This window comes from Mesoplodon densirostris, chromosome 14 (genome assembly GCF_025265405.1).
Source record: "Mesoplodon densirostris isolate mMesDen1 chromosome 14, mMesDen1 primary haplotype, whole genome shotgun sequence".
NCBI lineage: Eukaryota > Metazoa > Chordata > Mammalia > Artiodactyla > Ziphiidae > Mesoplodon > Mesoplodon densirostris.
In genome coordinates, this window is record NC_082674.1 from 54,194,211 (window position 1) to 54,217,471 (window position 23,261).

General features: G+C 37.6%; 1 protein-coding gene across 4 annotated transcripts in view; it reads right to left on the reverse strand.

Moving 5' to 3' along the window:
* Positions 1 to 23,261, reverse strand: part of VPS54 (VPS54 subunit of GARP complex) — a 104,348-nt gene that overhangs the window by 62,687 nt on the left and 18,400 nt on the right. For 3 of the 4 annotated variants that reach the window (XM_060116704.1, XM_060116703.1, XM_060116705.1), the window contains exons 2-3: positions 9,990 to 10,145; positions 8,395 to 8,636 (exon numbers count right to left, since the gene is read on the reverse strand). In XM_060116704.1, coding sequence (XP_059972687.1) covers positions 8,395 to 8,636; positions 9,990 to 10,125 — 378 coding nt within the window. In that variant the 5' untranslated portion in view covers positions 10,126 to 10,145. The remainder of the gene's footprint in view (positions 1 to 8,394; positions 8,637 to 9,989; positions 10,146 to 23,261) is intronic. The other variant, XM_060116706.1, reaches the window with a different exon arrangement.

Sequence of the window (23,261 nt, forward strand, 5' to 3'; positions counted from 1 at the left end):
AGACAGATTAGTAGTTAATACTTCCTCTGAGTCCAAAAAGAAAAAAGGAAAGACAGAAAGAAACCCCATTCTGAGTTCAGATTAGATGACCACTAACAACATTGTTATCTTTTCAGATACCATACACAGGACATATGGGAAAGTGGAGTGTGGTAAGGAAAAAACCCTGGGCTAATAGTATTAGCCCTGTAGAATTCTGATAGCAGTTCTATTAGAAACTACAGGACTGTCTCCAAAGTGGCTGTACTATTCTGCATTCCTATGCACAATGAATAAGAGTTCTTATTAGCCACATCCTTGCCAGCATTTGGTCTTGACAGCATTTTGGATTTTTGTCTTTCTAAAGGACGTGTAGTGGCACCTCGTTTTAATTTGCAATTCCCTATAGACATATGATGTCGGGCAATTTTTAATATGCTTACTAGCCATCTGTATCTTTTCTTTGGTGAAATGCCTGTTCAGATCCCTTGTCCATTTTTTGTGGTGAAATATACACAACATAAAATTTACCAGTTAAAACCATTAGTGGAGGTGGCCAAGATAGTGGAGTAGGAAGACCTTGAACTCACCTCCTCCCACAGACACACCAAAATTATAACTATTTACAGAGCAACTATCAATGAGAACCTAAAGAATAGCAGAAAAGATTTTTCACAACTAAAGACATAGAGAAGAAACTACAGCAAGACAGGTAGGAGGGGTAGAGGTATGACCCACTCGCCTGGGTCAGGGACCCACAAATGGGAGAAATATCACAATTATAGAGGTCCTCCCCAAGGAGCAAGGGGTCTGAGCCCCACATCAGGCTCCCCACTCCAGGGTCCTGTGCTGGGAAGATGAGACTCCAGCATGTGTGACTTTGCAAACTAGTGGATCTTATGTTCAGGAGAGCTGGAGAGCTATAGGAAACAGAGTCTCTGCTCTTAAAGGGTGCATGCAAAATCTCACATGCTCTGAGTCCGAGCCAGAGGCAGTTGTTTGAAAGGAGCTTGGGGCAGACCCACTGGACAATGTTGGAGAGCCTCTGAAAAAGGCAGGAGGCAACTGGGACCTCCCCAGGGAATAGAGATGATGGGAGCAGCCATTTGGGGAGTTTGTTGCACTGCAATAACACCAGTGCTGGTGAGCACCATTTTGGAATCCTCCCTCTAGTCTATTAGCACTGGGAACCCAGCCCTGCCCACCAGCAGGCCAGCACCAGTCCTGAACCCACCTGAGGCTGAACAGATAGCCACATGGGGACCCAGCCTCACCCTCCAGAAGGCCCATGGCCACTGCATGAGGCACAGTCACAAAGCCATCAGGCCAGAGGCCAGCCATGCCTACCAGTGCGCCCACAGTAGTTGACCCCCCAACAAAGAAGGGCACATGCAGTCCCACATAGGGGCTACCCCTATAGGATATAGCTCTGGTAACCAGAGGGGAGCATGTTGCTGTGTCCCACAGGACATATCCTACTTAAGACCACTTTTCCATGATCAGGAAATGTAACTGACCTAACACACAGAAATAAACACAGAGAACTGGGCAAAATGAGGAGACGGAGGTATATGTTCCAAACAAAGGAACAAGACATAACCTCAAAAAAAGAACTAAACCAAGTGGAGATAAGCAATCACCTCCACTAAAAAGTCAAGGTAATAATAAAGATACTCACCAAACTCAGGAGGAGAATGAATGAAAACTGTGAAAATTTCAACAAAGAGTTAGAAAATATAAAGAACCAAACAGAGCTGAAGAATACAATAACTGAACCTAGAAGGAATCAACAGTAGATTAAATGATACAGATCTCTTCAGCAGTCTCGAAGAGGAAGTAGTGGGAATCACAGAAGCTGAACAGAAAAAAGAAAAAAGAATAAAAAAAAAAGTAGTTTGAGACCTCTGGGACAACATTAAGCATACTAACATTCACATTATAGGGGTCCCAGAAGGAGAAGAGAGAGAAAAAAATGGCAGACAACTTGTTTGAAAAAATAATAGCTGGAAACTTCCCTAACCTGGGGAAAGAAACGTATATCCAGGTCCAGGAAGTACAGAGAGTCCCAAGCAAGATGACCCTAAGAGGTCCACACCAAGACACATTAAAATGAAAATGGCAAAAAAAAAAAAAAAAAAGATTGTAAATACAGAATCTTAAAAACAGCAAGAGAAAAGCAACTAAGTATGTATGAGGGAACTCTCATAAGACTATCAGCTGACTTTTCAGCAGAAATTTTACATGCCGGAAGGGATTGGCAGGATACACTCAAAATAATGAAAGGAAATAACCTACAGCCAAGAATACTCAACCCAGCAAGGTTATCACAAACCTGAAGGAGAGAGAAAGAGTTTAACAGACAAGCAAAAGCTAAAAGCTAAGAGTCCTGCACCACTAAACCAGCTTTACAAGAAATGTTAAAGGGACTTCTCTAAGTTGAAAAGAAAAGGCCACAACTAGAAATATGAAAAGTATATCCTATGATAAACCATAATGGAAAAGAATATTTTTAAAAGAATGTATATATACACACACATATATACACACACACATATGTATAACTGAATTGCTTTGCTGAACAGCAGAAATTGACATAATATTGTAAATCAACTATACTTCAATTAAAATTTTAAATTAAAAAAAGAAAAGTATTAAAAAACTCACTGGTAAAGTCAAATATACAGTAAAGGTAGTAGATCAACCACTTATAAAGCTAGTAGGAAGGTTGAAAGACAATAGTAGTAAAATCATCTATATCCACAATAAGTAGTTAAGAGTTACACAAAACAATAATATGTAAAATATGATGTCAAAAGCATTAAACATGGGGGTGGGGTGTAAAAATGTAGGGTGGTTAGAATATGTTCAAACTTAAGAGAGCATCAACTTAAAATAATCAGTGTGTGTGTGTGTGTGTGTGGGTGTGTGTGTGATATTTAAAACTCATGGTAACCAAAAACTACAAATACATACACACTAACTAATCAAAGATAACCAATAACCTGTAATACATACACATACAAAAAAGAGAAAGGAATACAAACATAACACTAGGGACTTCCCTGGTGGTCCAGTGGTTGGGACTTCAGGTTCAATCCCTGATTGGGGGGCTGGGATCCCACATGCCTGTGGCCAAGGGGTCAAGGCACAGAACGGAGGCAGTGTTGTGGCAAATTCAATAGAGACTTTAAAAAAAAATGGTCCACGTCAAAAAAACAAAACTAAAAAAACCCAAACAAACATAACACTAAAGATAGTCATCAAATCAAAAGGGAAGAGAGAAAAGAAGAGGAGGAAAAAAAAAACCTACAAAAACAACCAGAAAACGATTAACAAAATGGCAATAAGGACATAGCTATCAATAATTACTTTAAAAGTAAATGGACTAAATCCTCCAATCCAAAGACATAGAGTGGCTGAATGGATATAAAAACAAAACCCATATATATGTTGCCTACAAGAGACTCACTTCAGACCTAGCCACACGCAGACTGAAAGTGAGGGATGGAAAAAGGTTTTCCATGCAAATGGAAACCAAAAAAAGAAAAGAAAAAAAAGCTGGGTAGCAGTGCTTATATCAGACAAAGTGACTTTAACACAAAGACTGTAACAAGAGACAAAGAAGGACATTACATAATGATCAAGGGATCAGTCCAAGAAGAAGATATAACAGTTGTAAATACATATGCACCCAACATAGGAGCACCTAAATACATAAAGCAAATATTAATGAGAAAAACTGAAAGTTATACAATAAAAATAGGGGACTTTAATACCTCACTTACATGGTTGGATAGGTCATTCAGATAGACAATCAATGGTCTTAAATGTCACATTAGACCAGATGGAACTAACAGATATGTAAAGAACATTTCATCCAAAAGCAGCAAAATGCGCATTCTTTTAAATGCACATGAAACATTCTCCAGGACAGATCATATGCTAGGCCACAAAATAAGTCTCAAAAGGGACTACCCTGGTGGCGCAGTGGTTAAGAATCTGCCTGCCAATGCAGGGGACAAGGGTTCAAGCTCTGGCTCAGGAAGACTCCCACATGCCGTGGAGCAACTAAGCCTGTGTGCCACAACTACTGAGTCTGCGCTCTAGAGCCCACGAACCACAAGTACTGAGCTCACGTGCCACAACTACTGAAGCCAGCGTGCCTAGAACCCATGCTCGGCAGCAGGAGAAGCCACCGCACCACAACAAAGAGTAGCCTCCACTTGTCACAACTAGACAAAGCCCACACGCAGCAACAAAGACCTAATGCAGCCAAAAATAAATAAATAAATAAATTTATATTTTAAAAAGTCTCAATAAATTTAAGAAGATTGAAATAATATCAAGCATCTTTTCCAACCACAAGGCTATGTGACTAGAAATCAACTCCAAGAAGAAAAAATTCAAAAACACAAACAGGTGGAGTCCAAACAACATGCTGCTAGACAACCAATGGGTCACTGAAGAAGTGAAAGAGGAAATTTAAGAAATACCTAGAAACAAATAAAAACATAAACATAACAATGTTTGTTATGATGAGATGCAGTAAAAACAATTCTAAGAGGGAAGTTTATAGCAATACAAGCCCACCTCAGTAAACAGAAAAATCTCAAATAAATCTAAACTTCCACCTAAAGTAACTAGAAAAAGAAGAAAAAGCAAAACCCAAACTTAGTAGAAGGCAAGAAATAATAAAGATCAGAGCAGAAATAAATAAAACAGAGACTTAAAAAACAACTGAAAAGATCAATGAAACTAAGAGCTGGTTATTTCAAAAGATAAATAAAATTGATAAAGCTGTAGCTAGACTCATCAAGAAAAAGAAGACCCAGATAAATAAAATCGGAAATGAAAGAGAAGTTAAAACTGACACCACAGATACAAAGGATAAAAGATTACTACAAACAATTATACACCAATAAAGTGGACAACCCAGAAGAAATGGATAAATTCCTAGAAACATACAATCTCTCAAAACTGAAACAGGAGGAAACAGAAAATATGAAAAGACTGATTACCAGTAATGAAATCAAATCAGTAATTAAAAAAAAAAAAAACTCCCAACATACAAAAGTCCAGGACCAGATGGCTTCACAGGTGAATTCTGTCAAACATCTAAAGAAGAGTTAACACCTATCCTTCTCAAACTACTCCAAAAGGGATGCTTCCAAACTCATTCTACAAAGCCAGCATTACCTTGATATCAAAATCAAAGACACGACAAAAAAGAAAATTACAGGCCAGTACTCCTGATGAACATAGATGTATGAATCCTCAACAAAATATTAGCAAACCGAATTCAATAATACATTAAAAGGATCATAAAATATGATCAAGTGGGATTTAACCCAAGGGTGCAAGGATGGATCAATATCTGCAAATCAATCAATATGACAGACCACAATAACAAATTGAAGAATAAAAATCATATGATCATCTCAATAGATGCAGAAAAAGCTTTGACAAAATTCAACATACATTTATGAGAAAAACTATCAACAAAGTTGATATAATGGGAAAATACCTCAACATAATAAAGCCATATATGATAAATCTACAGCCAACATCATACTCAACAGTGAAAAGCTGAAAGCATTTCCTTAAGATCAGGAACAAGACAAGGATGTCCATTCTCGCCACTTTTTTTTTTTTTTTTTTTTTTTTTTGCGGTATGTGGGCCTCTCACTGTTGTGGCCTCTCCCGTTGCGGAGCACAGGCTCCGGATGCGCAGGCCCAACGGCCATGGCTCACGGGCCCAGCCGCTCCGCGGCATGTGGGATTTTCCCAGACCGGGGCACGAACCCGTGTCCCCTGCATCAGCAGGCGGACTCTCAACCACTGCGCCACCAGGGAAGGACCATTCTCGCCACTTTTATTCCACATAATATTGGAAGTCCTAGCCACAGCAATCAGACAAGAAATAGAAATAAAAGAAATCCAAACTGGAAAAGAAAAAGTAAAACTGTCACTATTGGCAGAATACATGATACTATATATAGAAAATCCTAAAGAAGCTACCAAGAAACTATCAGAACTAGTCAATGATTCAGTAAAATTACAGGATACAAAATTAATAAACAGAGGCTATTGTGTTTCTGTACACTAACAATGAACCATCAGGAAGAGAAATGAAGAAAACAATCCCATTTACAACTGCATCAAAAAGAATAAAATACCTAGGAATAAATCTAACCAAGGAGGTAAAAGCCTTATACTTGGGAAACTATAAGGCACTGATGAAAGAAACTGAAGATGACACAAACAAATGGAAAGATATACTGTACTCATGGATTGGGAGAATTAATAGTTAAAGTGACCATACTACCCAAGGTGATCTACAGATTCAGTGCCATCCCTATCAAAATACCAATGGCATTTTTCACAGAACTAGAGCAAAAAATTCTAAAATTTGTATGGAAACACAAAAGACCCCAAATAGCCAAAACAATCTTGAGAAAGAAAACCAAAGTTGGAAGTATCATGCTCCCTGATTTCAAACTATACTATAAAACTACAGTAATCAAAACAGAAATGGTACTGGCACAAAAACAGACACATAGATCAATGAAACAGAATAGAGAGTCCAGAAATAAACCCATGCTTACATGGTCAAATAATCTATGACAAAGGAGGTAAAAATATACAATAGGGAAAAGAGCCCCTTCAATAAGTGCTGCTGGGAAAAATGGACAACTACATGCAAAAGAATCTAACTGGACTATTTTCTCATACCATATACAAAAATAAACTCAAAATGGATTAGAGACTTAAATGTTAAGACTTGAGGCCATAAAACTGCTAGAAGAAATATAGGCAGTAACCTCTTCGACATTGATCTTAGCAAAATTTTTTTTTTTGGATCTGTCTCCTCAGGCAAGGGAAACAAAAGCAAAAATAAACAAATGGGATTACATCAAACTAGAAAGCTTTTGCACAGCAAAGAAACTATCAATAAAACCAAAAGGCAGCCTACTAAATAGGAGAAGATATTTGCAAATAATATAACCAATAAAGGGTTAATATCCAAAATACACAAAGAACTCATACAACTCAACATCAAAAAAACAAACAACTCAACTCAAAAATGGGCAGAGGACCTGAATAGACATTTTTCTAAAGAAGACATACAGATGGTCAACAGACACATGAAAAGATGATCACTAATTATCAGTGAAATGCAAATTAAAATCACAGTTGAGATACCACCTCACACCTGTCAGAATGGCTGCTACAAAAAAGACAACAAATAGCAAATTAAAAGTCTTGGTCAGGATGTGGAGAAAAGGGAACCCTGGTGAACTGTTGCTGAGATAAATTGGTACAGCCACTATGGAAAATAGTATGGAGGTTCCTCAAAAAAGTAAAAATAGAACTGCCATAGAATCCAGCAATTCCACTTCTAGGTATTTACCTGAAGAAAACAAAAACACTAATTCTAAAAGATATATGCACACCAATATTCACTGCAGCATTATTTACAACAGCCAAGATAAGGAAGCAACCTAAGTGTCTATTGATAAATGAATGGCTAAATAAGATGTGGTATATATACACAATGGAATATGACTCAGCCATAAAAAGAAAATGAAATCTTGTTATCTGTAACATCGATGCATCTAGAAGGTATTATGCTAAGTGAAATAAGTCAGACAAAGACAAACACTGTATGCTCCAACTTAACATGTGGAATCTATAAAACAAAACAAACAAACAAAGCAAAAGGAAAACAGACTCACAGATACAGAGAATAAATGGTTGTCAGAGAGGAGGGGAGTTGGGGGGTTGACAAAATAGGTGAAGGGGATTAAGAGGCACAAGCCTCCAGCTATAATATAAATAAGTCATGGGGATGTAATATACAGCATAAGGAATATTGTCAATAATATTGTAATAATTTTGTACGGGGACAGACAGTTACTTGACTTACTGTGGTGATCATTTCATAACATATGCAAATGTCAAATCATTATATAGTACACCTGAAACTAACATACTATTGTACATTAACTACTTAACTTTTTTTGTAATTACAAAATAAAAAATGAAACATTAGTAACCTTGACCATCTTTTCATGTGCTTATCGGTCATTTGTATATCTTCTTCAGAGAAATGTCTACGCAAGTCCTGTGCCCAATTTTTAATTGGGTTGTTTGTTTCTTAGTGGTGAGTTTCACATTGATTCTTAGAACTATTAGGAATGTATAATTCTGAAAAATCACTACTGTAAGAGAAATATATTTACATATATCTAAGCAAAGAATTAAATACAACCCAGGACAATAGAATGTATATGAAAAGAAAAGAATACCATAGGTTCATCAAAGATTATTGGTCAGAAATCTATAATAAATCAAACTATAAATATTTCTTTTACTTTTAACCTGACTATAACTAATTTCAAGATCAGATATTACCTGAGAGACTTCCTGTTGATATACTGTAAAATGTTCCTTGCTGATCTGTGGGAGGTAGAATGAAGGTATGACTTCAGTGTCCACAAAGTCCAATCCCCATGTTTTTGTGAAGAAGTCAGATTCTCTTTTTGCTAATCTAGGATCATTTAATGCTGCTGGGAGATTTACTTTGGAATGATATATAGTCCATCTATGTTGATCTGTAACTAGAGATGGGGCAACACATAAACTATTTGAATCACCTGCAAAAAGTAAACAAGAGAACTCTGTAAAGTAAGTTTTATGTTTGAAAGCACATTCTAGAAAAATAAAAATGCTTAGATTATACAAAGCAACTAAACTCTCCCTTCTATAGCAAATGCTTTAAACTTCAGCTTTCAGCATCAACTGCCAAGGGGAGGAAAAACATGTACAAGATAAAGGATATGAAGAATTTGAGGGTTGTAGTTGAAGGGTGGGGGGAAGAAAGTCTTTCATTAATTTCTTTCCTTAACGTACAATTTATCTTTTTTCAACATCAAAACTCTTCTACCTTCTATTGTATGCCTTCTATCCTTTAATACTCCAGGTTTTTTCCACAGGTAGGCCTTTTTTCTATTGTTTTATGGCAGACACACCTGGTTCCAATATCCTTTTTTTCAGCTTATAATTAGATAACCAAAATGCTGCTGTGACATTAACCATAGAGGAGAGAAAAATATACAGTCGGTTCTCGTTATTCACAGTTTTGTTCTATAAAGTCACTGGAACATTTAATAAGCAAATACTGAACCTTTGCTCCTATGGGAAATACAGGGTTACGTTCCTGCAAATCTCTGCAACTTTCATCATCTAATCAATATATAATCTTGTTTTGTGTGTGTTTCTGTTTAAAGATATCTTATTTAATATATATTGTTCATTCATTAACATTGAACTCATGGCTAACACGACTATAACTCACACCTGAATGAAGCTTATGCAACATATGTATTTTCCTCATAAAACACAATATAGCCTTCCTGTGCTTAGAAACACTAGAAAGCACTTCAGTACAACATTTGGAAACCATTATGAACAGCAAAATCACCAACAAAAATACAAAAAAAATGTGGCACTAAAGAGACCACAAAAGGGACATGTGTTTACATCATGAAAGCTGAAAGAAGGCAAAGTGTTGCTTTGTTCAAAGTCAGGTGGGAACGTGCGTATCAGGCGATTCAAATTTTTCACTCCTTTGTGCTTGTCTACAAATGACCACAAATGTGCCACAAGTATTGATTTAGGGGTTACAACTAAATTTTAGGAATTAAGCAAATTTGCAAATATAGAATCGGCAAATAATGAGGACTGACTGTACTATGTTTAACTGAAGAGCTTTCAATCTGTACCCTCATTTTCAAAACTTTTCTTTCAGTTTATATAAGTGACTTCGTTTATGGAAATGTATGAAAAGAACTATATTCCAATTTCTTAATCAACTTATTTCCAAATTATGTCTTTAGTTTTCACATCGTAAAATTTATTCTTTTGAGTTAAGTATATGATATCTGACTTCATTTAAAGATAAAACAAATCCTCAATAAAATTCCTCAAAAAAAAAAAAAAGGTATTACCTGTGGGTTCCTTGGGACACACATCTGGCAGTGATTGCACAGGTCGAATGTGTTTTGTCGGGTCTACCTCTTTTTTAAAGAAAACATCACTGCTGCTTCCTTGAGGCACTGGTGAAGAACTGTGGCTTGAAGCCATTGCATAAAATCACCACTCAGCTGAAAATGAGCAACAAATAATCATCAAGACACTTAATACAAATCAAAACTCATCTGTAAGTACTATGCATGTCACAAAAATTTTCTTTCAAAAACAGACACATTATTTAAAATCCCTCAAGGTGTAAGTACATAATTTGAATACTCACTATTAATTGTGGGAGTCATTCACTATATTTAGTTTGCTAAGAAAGTTACTTGTCCTTGTTTAAAAAGCATTCTCCTCAAAGTGAAATATCCTTATTTAGTCTTTTATCCAAAGTGAAAATAGATACCAAAACTGTAACCAATATATATTAAAAATGAAAACATTCCATTCATTCAGCAAGTATATAATAATTACACATTATAGCAAAATGGATTAAGTGCATGGGTTTTTGAAATCTGACTGTCTGGGCTCATACTCCAGCTTCACTTACCAGCAATATAACCTTGAGGAAATTTACTTAATCTTTGTGTGTTTTACTTCATGTGTAAAAATGGAGATGAAAAGAGATCCCATCTCATAAACATTTTCTAAGAATTAAAGGAATGGATATATGTAAAGCATTTAAAACAATGCCTGCCTCAAAGTCAGTGTTCATAAATGAACATTAGTTATCATTATGTTTACAATTACTATGTGACTGTCACTATATTAAATGTTTATAAAAGAAGTATCATTCTTCAAGGTACTTGCAATTACATTAGGTAATCAAAAAAATCAAAACCCTAAACAAAACACAAGTTAATCTATGTCTATACTTTTTAACAAGTAAGAAAATAATTTGTGGGGCCAAGACAACATAATAAAGGCTACAATGTCAGCTAACACTTTACAAATGAAGCAGTACATAACCTGGATAATGAAGAACATGTATTATTTTACTATCGGAGGGTAGAAACTCATATTGCTGATCATATCAACCAAACAGCAGACATTCAATAAATACTTTTTAATGAAGGAATAAATAAATGAACATAAACAGAAGCTTATAGCTGAAAAGGAACTTAGAGATCACCTAGTCTAAGTTCCCTGATACTAGAGATAAGTATAACAAGGCCCAAAAGGATTAGGTAGTTTACAAAGATACATGTGGTTTAACAAGTTTTTTAAAAAGCCAACTTAGGAAACCTGGTGAATAGAAAAGTAAGAGTAAGAAATAAAGGAGAGATACAAGGCTAGGACTGGTGACAAAAAAGTCATCCCCTCTAACTCCTCTATAGTTCGATGGAAAGCTAAAAATTACATTTCCCAGACTTCTTGTATACTTGTCTCAGTCCTTCTAACACAAAGGAAACACATCCAATTACACCATTCACTGAGACCATAAGAAACAAGCTGCTAAGAAAAGAACAAAGGTAAATAACTTCCTCAAAGTTCCGGAAAAAGCAAAAAACAGCATGAACAAAGGTTAAGGGACATGGAACAATCATAAGACTATGCGGAAACTGACTTGGCTGGAGTGAAATGTTTGCTGACAAAAATGCTGACAAAAGTACTGACAAATAAATCATATTTACACACACACACACACACACACACACACACACAAAGACAGTATGGTCCAACTACAGGAGCCAGTAGAGGTTTGGGGGAAAAGAGTACTACGATGAAAATATCCGGGAAAATTAATCAGGGTATTGGTTTGAAAGCCATCACCAGCCCATTGCATTTATATCCATATATATTAAGTGTACAGTTGTTTCCGTATAAAATCATTTGCATATTTAAGAAGAAGAAACATTTAAGAATGTTTCCTAAGGATAGGAAACACTGATAACACAGAAGCCTGTACATTCAGTGCTTGGTAAAGACAATTCTACACGTGACATTAAGTCTGTTTAACTTTTTTGTTAATTTCATCAAATAAAACGGCTAAAATAAACACATTTTGACACTTAAAGAAGTAGGCTACAAATATATGGAAAATGTGTTTATGTCAAACACCCATTGCTTGATGTCAGATAAATTAAACATTGATTCTGACAATAGCACACTACAATTTCAATGTATTCTATTTACCATCATGTTGTTTCAACAGCAAAAAGAAAGTCTAATTGACATCTTAGGAATCTAGAAATACTTGGGGAGATGGGGACTTGTGGAAAAACATTTCTAGACTCCTAGAAGTTACTTCTATATCTGGGTGGGGAAATAAAAATGGCTTATCTAGTCCTTAAAGATTCTGAATTGGGAAACATGCACAAGTTTTCTGTTTTTTTTCCTACACCCCTCCTAATTCTTATGAAAAGAGGGACAATCTCTAGCTATAAAGGGATTATGTACAATTAGGGTACTGCCTACATGGGTGAGACCCAATTTCTATCCACCTGACTCTCAGATCATCTTACCACCCTGTGTTTATTAAGATGATCTCCCCACAGTAAGAACCAAATTTTGTATTAATAACCACATAACACGTATGACGCAGATACTTGCTAAGTGCAATCACTGGTAATAAAACATGGCAGATTTATTCACAAAGCATGGATGTATAAACAAATAAGCAAATCTACATGGCCTCTAAACCAAACAATTTCAGCAAAGAAATAATCTTTCATAAGAAAGTTTTAGTGTAAGTGAAGAATAGTTTGCCTACCCAGAAAAGAAAAAAAAAAAAAAAAACAGAATACAGGAAAAAGGAAAACTCTCAGCACTAAATGTAGGCAATCCCCGATTTTTAACACTTCCACTTGTAACTACCATCTAGATACAAATTGGGCATTTGACCAGTGGTCACCAATAATGAGAATCTATAAATAGATCCACCCTTCTTCACATGGTAATCTTCTCATAATTATATCATTACCATACTCAAATATTTTCTCTTGAAGTCTTTGGTTTCTTACACTTAGTCGCTGTTTATTTCTATTTTTGCACCAATCACACTGAAATTTTGGTTTTCATATCGGTCTTTCCTATTAGACTGTGAACTTCTTGATGTTTCCATTTTCCTGTGTATTCTACATGCCTAACACAGTTCCTGGCACACAGAAATATAAATATTCTATAGATGAATGAAATGGGTAGTATGTAGAAAAGATCAGAAGAGAGAAACATTAGTTAGACAACTACCAATAATCCTTGAGTGAGTAGATAGAAGCATGGGTCTGGGCTGATAAAGAAAGGAATAAACAGACTCATTCATTCCAAAAGAAAAAAACTGCAAGGATGTGTAAATCAGAAACATTTGATTTTCTTTCTTGTAGCTCAAAATATCTTTTTATGCTCAAAGTTTAGTTAAGAGCTTCTATTTAAAAGGCCTAGAAGCACTGTCACTCCAGAAGCAATGAGCACACCAAGTGCTCAGACCCTGGTTTCTAAATACCATTCCCCACAAAGAAACAATGGTTCTTTAAAGAAATAGTTGACTCCAAACCTGAAGCAAAGAAAGAACAATTTGATCATGAGAACACTTGTGTCAGAAAGCAAGGAAATGCTCTAAGACCAGTAGGATCTATCAGAAGGACCAAGGACCAAGTTAAAGGGGCTCCCACTGACCACATTTAGAACAAGTTGAGCGCTCAAAAAAAAAAAAAAAAAACCCGAGTGTAACATATTGAACAAATACAAAATAATGAATCTATAGTGTTACTTGGGGGGAGGGGGATGAGGAAAAGGGGTGAAGTGGGAGAGGGGAAAGGAAATCTCTTATTTATAGAAGAATGCCAGTAAATGTGAAGAAATGACTGAAATAGAAAATCACCATCTTGTAACCCCCAATGTAAAAATCAATTTAGGCAAAAATCATCAATGTATGCTAAAGCTATTAGGTGAAAGGCTGTTCAGAAACAGAAAATTCACCTAGTGCCAAAGTATTACCTCACAGACTACTTTGCAATGCAAAGGGGAAAATGTATCTCTAAAATGGAAAGATCTGGCTGTCACCACCTTAATTAACTAAGTCATCAAACTTGGCATCATTCAGAATGATAAGACAACTTGACATTATGTGATTCATAAATAACAATATGAAATAAACATCATCGCCTATGAAGCATTCTCACCAAAAATGTTTAACCCAATCTAATCAAGCCTCTAGACCAAGGGTTAAGCCTTTTGTCCCGTGGATTCCTTTGGCAGTCTGGTAAAGTCTACAGAACCCTTGCCAGAATGTTTATAATGCATAAAATACATAAGATTACAATGGACAGTTATACTGAAATATAGCTGTCAAACTATCTTCTTAAATTTTAATATAGTAATATTTTTGCTTCTTGATTATGCAAATTTATCCTAATTTCTAAGCAATAAATGAGCATACATATTTTGAGATAAATTTAATATGATATGAAAACATCTGAAATTTCTCTTGGTGACAAAGTTACAGGTAGTGCTAATACCCCTGTGAAAGGTTTCTGACATTCACAATTAAAGGCAATGCTAAAATTCAGTTGAGGTGTGGCTGCTCAACCATGGCACCACTGACACTGACATTCTGATCTAGATAATTCTCCCCCCGTACATTGGAGGATCCTTAGATGCATCCTTAGCCTCTATCCACTTGATGCCAATAGCAGCCTCGCACCCAGTTGTGATAACCAAAAATGTCTTCAGGCAAAGCCAAATATCCCTATGCAGGGGAAAAGAGAGAGGACAAAAATCGCCTCAGTTGAGAACCACTGAATTAAAATAAAGATGTAATTTTTTCCCCATCCAAAGTTCCGACTCCCTGTATTCTATTCACAGACCCTATAGAGTATGTGAACTGAAGGTTAAGTACCTTTGCTCTAGACCTACCTTCCAGTCTAAGAAAACAGAGGGGAGTAGGATAGTGAGATTTAAACCACAACATGCGGAAACAAATAAACTGAGAATATGAGACACTCTACAAGAAAACTGGCCTGGACACTTAGATGAATGTCATTTTTAAAAGCTGGGGAACTATTCTATATTAAAATAAATAAAGAGACAACAACTAAAGGCAATATGCAAGCCTTGATGGGATGCTGGTTAAAAAAGAAAAAAATGGGGACTTCCGGGTAAGATGGCGGAAGAGTAAGACACGGAGATCACCTTCCTCCCCACGGATACACCAGAAATACAGCTACACGTGGAACAACTCCTACAGAACACCTACTGAACGCTGGCAGAAGACCCCAGACCTCCCAAAAGGCAAGAAACTCCCCACATACCTAGGTAGGGCAAAGCGGAGAGATTCCCGCACAGAGGATCGGTGCCGAGCGGCACTCACCAGCCCGAGAGGCTTGTCTGCTCGCCCCGGCGGCGCTGGAAGCTGAGGCTCGGGCTTCGGTCAGAGCGCAGGGAGAGGACTGGGGCTGGCGGCGAGAACTCAGCCTGAAGGGGGCTAATGTGCCACAGCTAGCCGGGAGGGAGTCCGGGAAAACTCTGGAGCTGCTGAAGAGGCAAGAGACTTTTTCTTCCCTCTTGGTTTCCTGGTGCGTGAGGAGAGGGGATTAAGAGCGCTGCTTAAAGGGGCTCCACAGACGGGCGCGAGTCACGACTGAAAGCGCGGAGCCCAGTGACGGGCGTGGGACGCTGGGGCTGCTGCTGCAGCCGCCAAGAAGCCCGTGTGCGAGCGCAGGTCACTGTCCACACCGCCCTTCCGGGAGCCTGTGCAGCCCGCCACTGCCGGGGTCCCAGGATCCAGGGGCGGCTTCCCTGGGAGAACACACGGCGCGCCTCGGGCTGGTGCAACGTCACGCCGACCTCTGCCGCTGCAGACTCGCCCCTCACTCCGTGCCCCTCCCTCCCGCCCGGCCTGAGTGAGCCAGAGCCCCCAAAGAGGCTGCTCCTTTAACCCTGTCCTGTCTGAGCAAAGAACAGACGCCCTCCGATGACCTACACACAAAGGCGGGGCCAAATCCAAAGCTGAGACCCAGGAGCTGTGAGAACAAAGAAGAGAAAGGGAACCCTCTCCCAGCAGCCTCAGAAGCAGCGGATTAAAGGTCCACAATCAACTTGATGTACCCTGCATCTGTGGAATACATGAATAGACAACAAATCACCCCAAATTGAGGAGCCAGGAGTCAGTGCTGTGCCTCTGAGGTGGGAGAGCCAACTTCAGGACACTGGTCCACAAGAGACCTCCCAGCTCCACATAATATCAAACGGCGAAAATCTTCCAGAGATCTCCATCTCAACACCAACACCCAGCTTCACTCAACGACCAGCAAGCTACAGTGCTGGACACCCTATGCCAAACAACTAGCAAGACAGGAACACAACGCCACCCATTAGCAGAGAGGTGGCCTCAAATCATAAAAAGTCCGCAGACACCCCAAAACACACCACCAGACGTGGACCTGCCCACCAGAAAGACAAGATCCAGCCTCACCCACCAGAACACAGGCACTAGTCCCCTCCACCAGGAAGCCTACACAACCCACTAAACCAACCTTAGCCACTGGGGACAGACACCAAAAACAACGGGAACTACGAACCTGCAGCCTGCAAAAAGGAGACCCCAAACACAGTAACATAAGCAAAATGAGAAGACAGAAAAACACACAGCAGAAGAAGGAGCAAGATAAAAACCCACCAGACCTAACAAATGAAGAGGTAATAGGCAGTCTACCTGAAAAAGAATTCAGAATAATGATGGTAAAGATGATCCAAGATTCTATTTCCCAGATCCAAAATCTTGGAAATAGAATAGACAAAATGCAAGAAACAGTCAACAAGGACCTAGAAGAACTAAAGATGAATCAAGCATCGATTAAAAACACAATAAATGAAATAAAAAATACTCTAGATGGGATCAATAGCAGAATAACTGAGGCAGAAGAACGGATAAGTGAGGTGGAAGATAAAATAGTGGAAATAACTGCTGCAGAGCAAAATAAAGAAAAAAGAATGAAAAGAACAGAGGACAGTCTCAGAGACCTCTGGGACAACATTAAACGCACCAACATTCGAATTATAGGGGTTCCAGAAGAAGAAGAGAAAAACAAAGGGACTGAGAAAATATTTGAAGAGATTATAGTTGAAAACTTCCCTAATATGGGAAAGGAAATAGTTAATCAACTCCAGGAGGCACAGAGAGTCCCATACAGAATAAATCCAAGGAGAAATACGCCAAGACACATATTAATCAAACTCAAAAATTAAACACAGGGCTTCCCTGGTGGCGCAGTGGTTGAGAGTCCGCCTGCCGATGCAGGGGACACGGGTTCGTGCCCCGATCCCGGAAGAGCCCACATGCCGCGGAGCGGCTGGGCCCGCGAGCCATGGCCGCGGAGCCTGTGTGTCCGGAGCCTGTGCTCCGCAACGGGAGAGGCCACAGCAGTGAGAGGCCCGCGTACAGCAAAAAAAAAAAAAAAAAAAAATTAAACACAAAGAAATCGTATTAAAAGCAGCAAGGGAAAAACAAATAACACACAAGGGAATCCCCATCAGGATAACAGCTGATCTCAAAGCAGAAACTCTACAAGCCAGAAGGGAGTGGCAGGACATAATTAAAGTGATGAAGGAGAAAAACCTGCAACCAAGATTACTCTACCCAGCAAGGATCTCATTCAGATTTGATGGAGAAATTAAAACGTTTACAGACAAGCAAAAGCTGAGAGAGTTCAGCACCACCAAACCAGCTTTACAACAAATGCTAAAGGAACTTCTCTAGGCAAGAAACACAACAGAAGGAAAAGACCTACAAAAACGAACCCAAAACAATTAAGAAAATGGGACTAGGAACATACATATCGATAATTACCTTAAATGTAAATGGACTAAATGCTCCAACCAAAAGACACAGACTGGCTGAATGGATACAAAAACAAGACCCATATATATGCTGTCTACAAGAGACCCACTTCAGACCTAGAGACACATACAGACTGAAAGTAAGGGGATGGAAAAAGATATTCCATGCAAATGGAAACCAAAAGAAAGCTGGAGTAGCAATTCTCATATCAGACAAAATAGACTTTAAAATAAAGACTATTAGAAGAGACAAAGAAGGACACTACATAACGATAAAGGGATCAATCCAAGAAGAAGATATAACAATTGTAAATATTTATGCACCCAACATAGGAGCACCTCAATACATAAGGCAAATACTAACAGCCATAAAAGGGTAAATCGACAGTAACACAATCATAGTAGGGGACTTTAACACCCCACTTTCACCAATGGACAGATCATCCAAAATGAAAATAAATAAGGAAACACAAGCTTTAAATGATACATTAAACAAGATGGACTTAATTGATATTTATAGGACATTCCATCCAAAAACAACAGAATACACATTTTCCCCAAGTGCTCATGGAACATTCTCCAGGATAGATCATATCTTGGGTCACAAATCAAGCCTTGGTAAATTTAAGAAAATTGAAATTGTATCAAGTATCTTTTCCGACCACAGTGCTATGAGACTAGATATCAATTACAGGAAAAGAGCTGTAAAAAATACAAACACATGGAGGCTAAACAATACACTACTCAATAACGAAGTGATCACTGAAGAAATCAAAGAGGAAATTAAAAAATACCTAGAAACAAATGGCAATGGAGATACGACGACGCAAAACCTATGGGATGCAGCGAAAGCAGTTCTAAGAGGGAAGTTTATAGCAATAAAATCCCACCTTAAGAAACAGGAAACATCTCGAATAAACAACCTAACCTTGCACCTAAAGCAATTAGAGAAAGAAGAACAAAAACATCCCAAAGTTAGCAGAAGGAAAGAAATCATAAAAATCAGATCAGAAATAAATGAAAAAGAAATGAAGGAAACGATAGCAAAGATCAATAAAACTAAAAGCTGGTTCTTTGAGAAGATAAACAAACTTGATAAACCATTAGCCAGACTCATCAAGAAAAGAAGGGAGAAGACTCAAATCAATAGAATTAGAAATGAAAAAGGAGAAGTAACAACTGACACTGCAGAAATACAAAAGATCATGAGAGATTACTACAAGCAACTCTATGCCAATAAAATGGACAACCTGGAAGAAATGGACAAATTCTTAGAAACGCACAACCTGCCAAGACTGAATCAGGAAGAAATAGAAAATATGAACAGACCAATCACAAGCACTGAAATTGAAACTGATAAAAAATCTTCCAACAAACAAAAGCCCAGGACCAGATGGCTTCACAGGTGAATTCTATCAAGCATTTAGAGAAGAGCTAACACCTATCCTTCTCAAACTCTTCCAAAATATAGCAGAGGGAGGAACACTCCCAAACTCATTCTACGAGGCCACCATCACCTTGATACCAAAACCAGACAAGGATGTCACAAAGAAAGAAAACTACAGGCCAATATCACTGATGAACATAGATGCAAAAATCCTCAACAAAATACTAGCAAACAGAATCCAACAGCACATTAAAAGGATCATACACCATGATCAAGTGGGGTTTATTCCAGGAATGCAAGGATTCTTCAATATACGCAAATCAATCAACGTGATACACCATATTAACAAATTGAAGGAGAAAAACCATATGATCATCTCAATAGATGCAGAGAAAGCTTTGGACAAAATTCAACACCCATTTATGATAAAAACCCTGCAGAAAGTAGGCATAGAGGGAACTTTCCTCAACATAATAAAGGCCATATATGACAAACCCACAGCCAGCATCGTCCTCAATGGTGAAAAACTGAAACCATTTCCACTAAGATCAGGAACAAGACAAGGTTGCCCACTCTCACCACTCTTATTCAACCTAGTTTTGGAAGTTTTAGCCACAGCAATCAGAGAAGAAAAGGAAATAAAAGGAATCCAAATTGGAAAAGAAGAAGTAAAGCTGTCACTGTTTGCAGATGACATGATACTATACATAGAGAATCCTAAAGATGCTACCAGAAAACTGCTAGAGCTAATCAATGAATTCGGTAAAGTTGCAGGATACAAAATTAATGCACAGAAATCTCTGGCATTCCTATATACTAATGATGAAAAATCTGAAAGTGAAATCAAGGAAACACTCCCATTTACCACTGCAACAAAAAGAACAAAATATCTAGGAATAAACATACCTAAGGAGACAAAAGACCTGTATGCAGAAAATTATAAGACACTGATGAAAGAAATTAAAGATGATACAAATAGATGGAGAGATGTACCATGTTCTTGGATTGGAAGAATCAACATTGTGAAAATGACTCTACTACCCAAAGCAATCTACAGATTCAATGCAATCCCTATCAAACTACCACTGGCATTTTTCACAGAACTAGAACAAAAAATTTCACAATTTGTATGGAAACACAAAAGACCCCGAATAGCCAAAGCAATCTTGAGAACGAAAAATGGAGCTGGAGGAATCAGGCTCCCTGACTTCAGACTATACTACAAAGCTACAGTAATCAAGACAGTGTGGTACTGGCACAAAAACAGAAAGATAGATCAATGGAACAGGATAGAAAGCCCAGAGATAAACCCACGCACATATGGTCACCTTATTTTTGATAAAGGAGGCAGAAATGTACAGTGGAGAAAGGACAGCCTCTTCAATAAGTGGTGCTGGGAAAACTGGACAGGGACATGTAAAAGTATGAGATTAGATCACTCCCTAACACCATACACAAAAATAAGCTCAAAATGGATTAAAGACCTAAATGTAAGGCCAGACACTATCAAACTCCTAGAGGAAAACATAGGCAGAACACTCTATGACATAAATCACAGCAAGATCTTTTTTGACCCACCTCCTAGAGAAATGGAAATAAAGACAAAAATAAACACATGGGACCTAATGAAACTTCAAAGCTTTTGCACAGCAAAGGAAACCATAAACAAGACCAAAAGACAACCCTCAGAGTGGGAGAAAATATTTGCAAATGAAGCAACTGACAAAGGATTAATCTCCAAAATTTATAAGCAGCTCATGCAGCTCAATAGCAAAAAAACAAACAACCCAATCCAAAAATGGGCAGAAGACCTAAATAGACATTTCTCCACAGAAGATATACAGACTGCCAACAAACACATGAAAGGATGCTCAACATCTTTACTCATTAGAGAAATGCAAATCAAAACTACAATGAGATATCATCTCACACCAGTCAGAATGGCCATCATCAAAAAATCTAGAAACAATAAATGCTGGAGAGGGTGTGGAAAAAAGGGAACACTCTTGCACTGCTGGTGGGAATGTGAATTGGTATAGCCACTATGGAGAACGGTATGGAGGTTCCTTAAAAAACTACAAATAGAACTACCATATGACCCAGCAATCCCACTACTGGGCATATACCCTGAGAAAACCATAATTCAAAAAGAGACATGTACCAAAATGTTCATAGCAGCCCTATTTACAATAGCCCGGAGATGGAAACAACCTAAGTGTCCATCATCGGATGAATGGGTAAAGAAGATGTGGCACATATATACAATGGAATATTACTCAGCCATAAAAAGAAATGAAATTGAGCTATTTGTAATGAGGTGGATGGACCTAGAATCTGTCATACAGAGTGAAGTAAGTCAGAAAGAGAAAGACAAATACTGTATGCTGACACATATATATGGAATTTAAGAAAAAAAAATGTCATGAAGAACATAGGGGTAAGACAGGAATAAAGACACAGACCTACTAGAGCATGGACTTGAGGATATGGGGAGGGGGAAGGGTAAGCTGTGACAAAGTGAAAGAGTGGCATGGACATATATACACTACCAAACGTAAGGTAGATAGCTAGTGGGAAGCAGCCGCATAGCACAGGGAGATCAGCTCGGTTCTTTGTGACCGCCTGGAGGGGTGGGATAGGGAGGGTGGGAGGGAGACGCAAAAGGGAGGGGATATGGGAACATATGTATATGTATAACTGATTAAATTTGTTATAAAGCTAAATAAATAAATAAATAAATAAATAAATAAATAAATAAATAAAATAATAAAAGAAAAGAAAAAATGCCTCTAATACACTCTTGAAACAATTGGGAAATTTTGAATATGGATTGGATGTTATATGAGATTTTGGAATTATTATTAATTTTCTTAAGTGGATTGATGGTATTGAGATTATGGGAGAATGTCCTTATACTCAGGACATGAACAATAAAGTATTCAGGAATGAAACATGATGCCACCTACAACTTACTTTCAAATGATTCAGCAAAAAATACACACAGATAAACAAATACGGCAAAATGTTAAAAATGGTTTATGTAAGTCAAGTACATATGACTCTAACATGTTCTATTCTTTCACTTTTCTGTATGTTTTGTAGGCTTCACAATAAAAAGTTGGGGGAAGAAACTATATTTTTCAAACATTAAATAGATAAATAATGCAAAATACAAATATCAGAGAGAAGGAAAAACATTAAATTTGTAACTGTTAATCTGCCTGAAGATGGCATTCTTGTATAACTTCAAATATGGAGGAAAGAAAATCAATAAATTTCAATCAAGTTTTAATGCTGCAGAAGAATAATACCGTACATAGAAACGAATTCTTTAGAAGTTGAATGAGAAGGCAGATGAGATGGACATTTACCACAGGCATTACCCAGATACTGTGTAAAAATCTCTTCCCTTGCTTCTACACTATAATATTAGCTGCTTACAGAGAACAATGATATTACAAAATCATTTACAGCCAACTCTGAACTATCTATGAAATTGCCTATTACAGGTAAAGTAATAGCAAAAGTCTTTTTTTTCCCCCTCTACCAAAGTGGTTAACACAGATATACTAACTACTCATTTTACTTCCCTTCTATTCTTCAGAAGTGATACCCTACTTTATAATATAACCTACTTTATAAAACCTAAACTTGCCTGCCCTCTATCGACCTTCTATCATACTGTGGTCCTCTAACTGGTCTCTGCTTTCAGTCTAGACCATTCTGCACATTGCTTTAGGATTAATCTTCTAGAATGTTTTCATTCTGTCATACTTCAGCTCAAAAATCTTTGCTTTCATTTGGAAAGTTATTCATTACTTTCCAAACAAGTGCCAAGTTTTACAAGCTGGTACTCAAGGATTTCCACAATCTGATGTTTACCTTCCTTTCTAGCCTGATTTCCTATTACCCATGGATAATCTCTATTCTGGATAGGGTGGTCTAATTGTCCCTCTAATCCATCACACTATCAAGGCTTCCTTGTCTTTGTTAAGGCTGTGTCCTTCCTAGAATTTTCATACAATCCTTCTACCTATCCAATGTCTCTTCTTCCTTCAAAGGTTATTTCAAATTTCATTTCTAG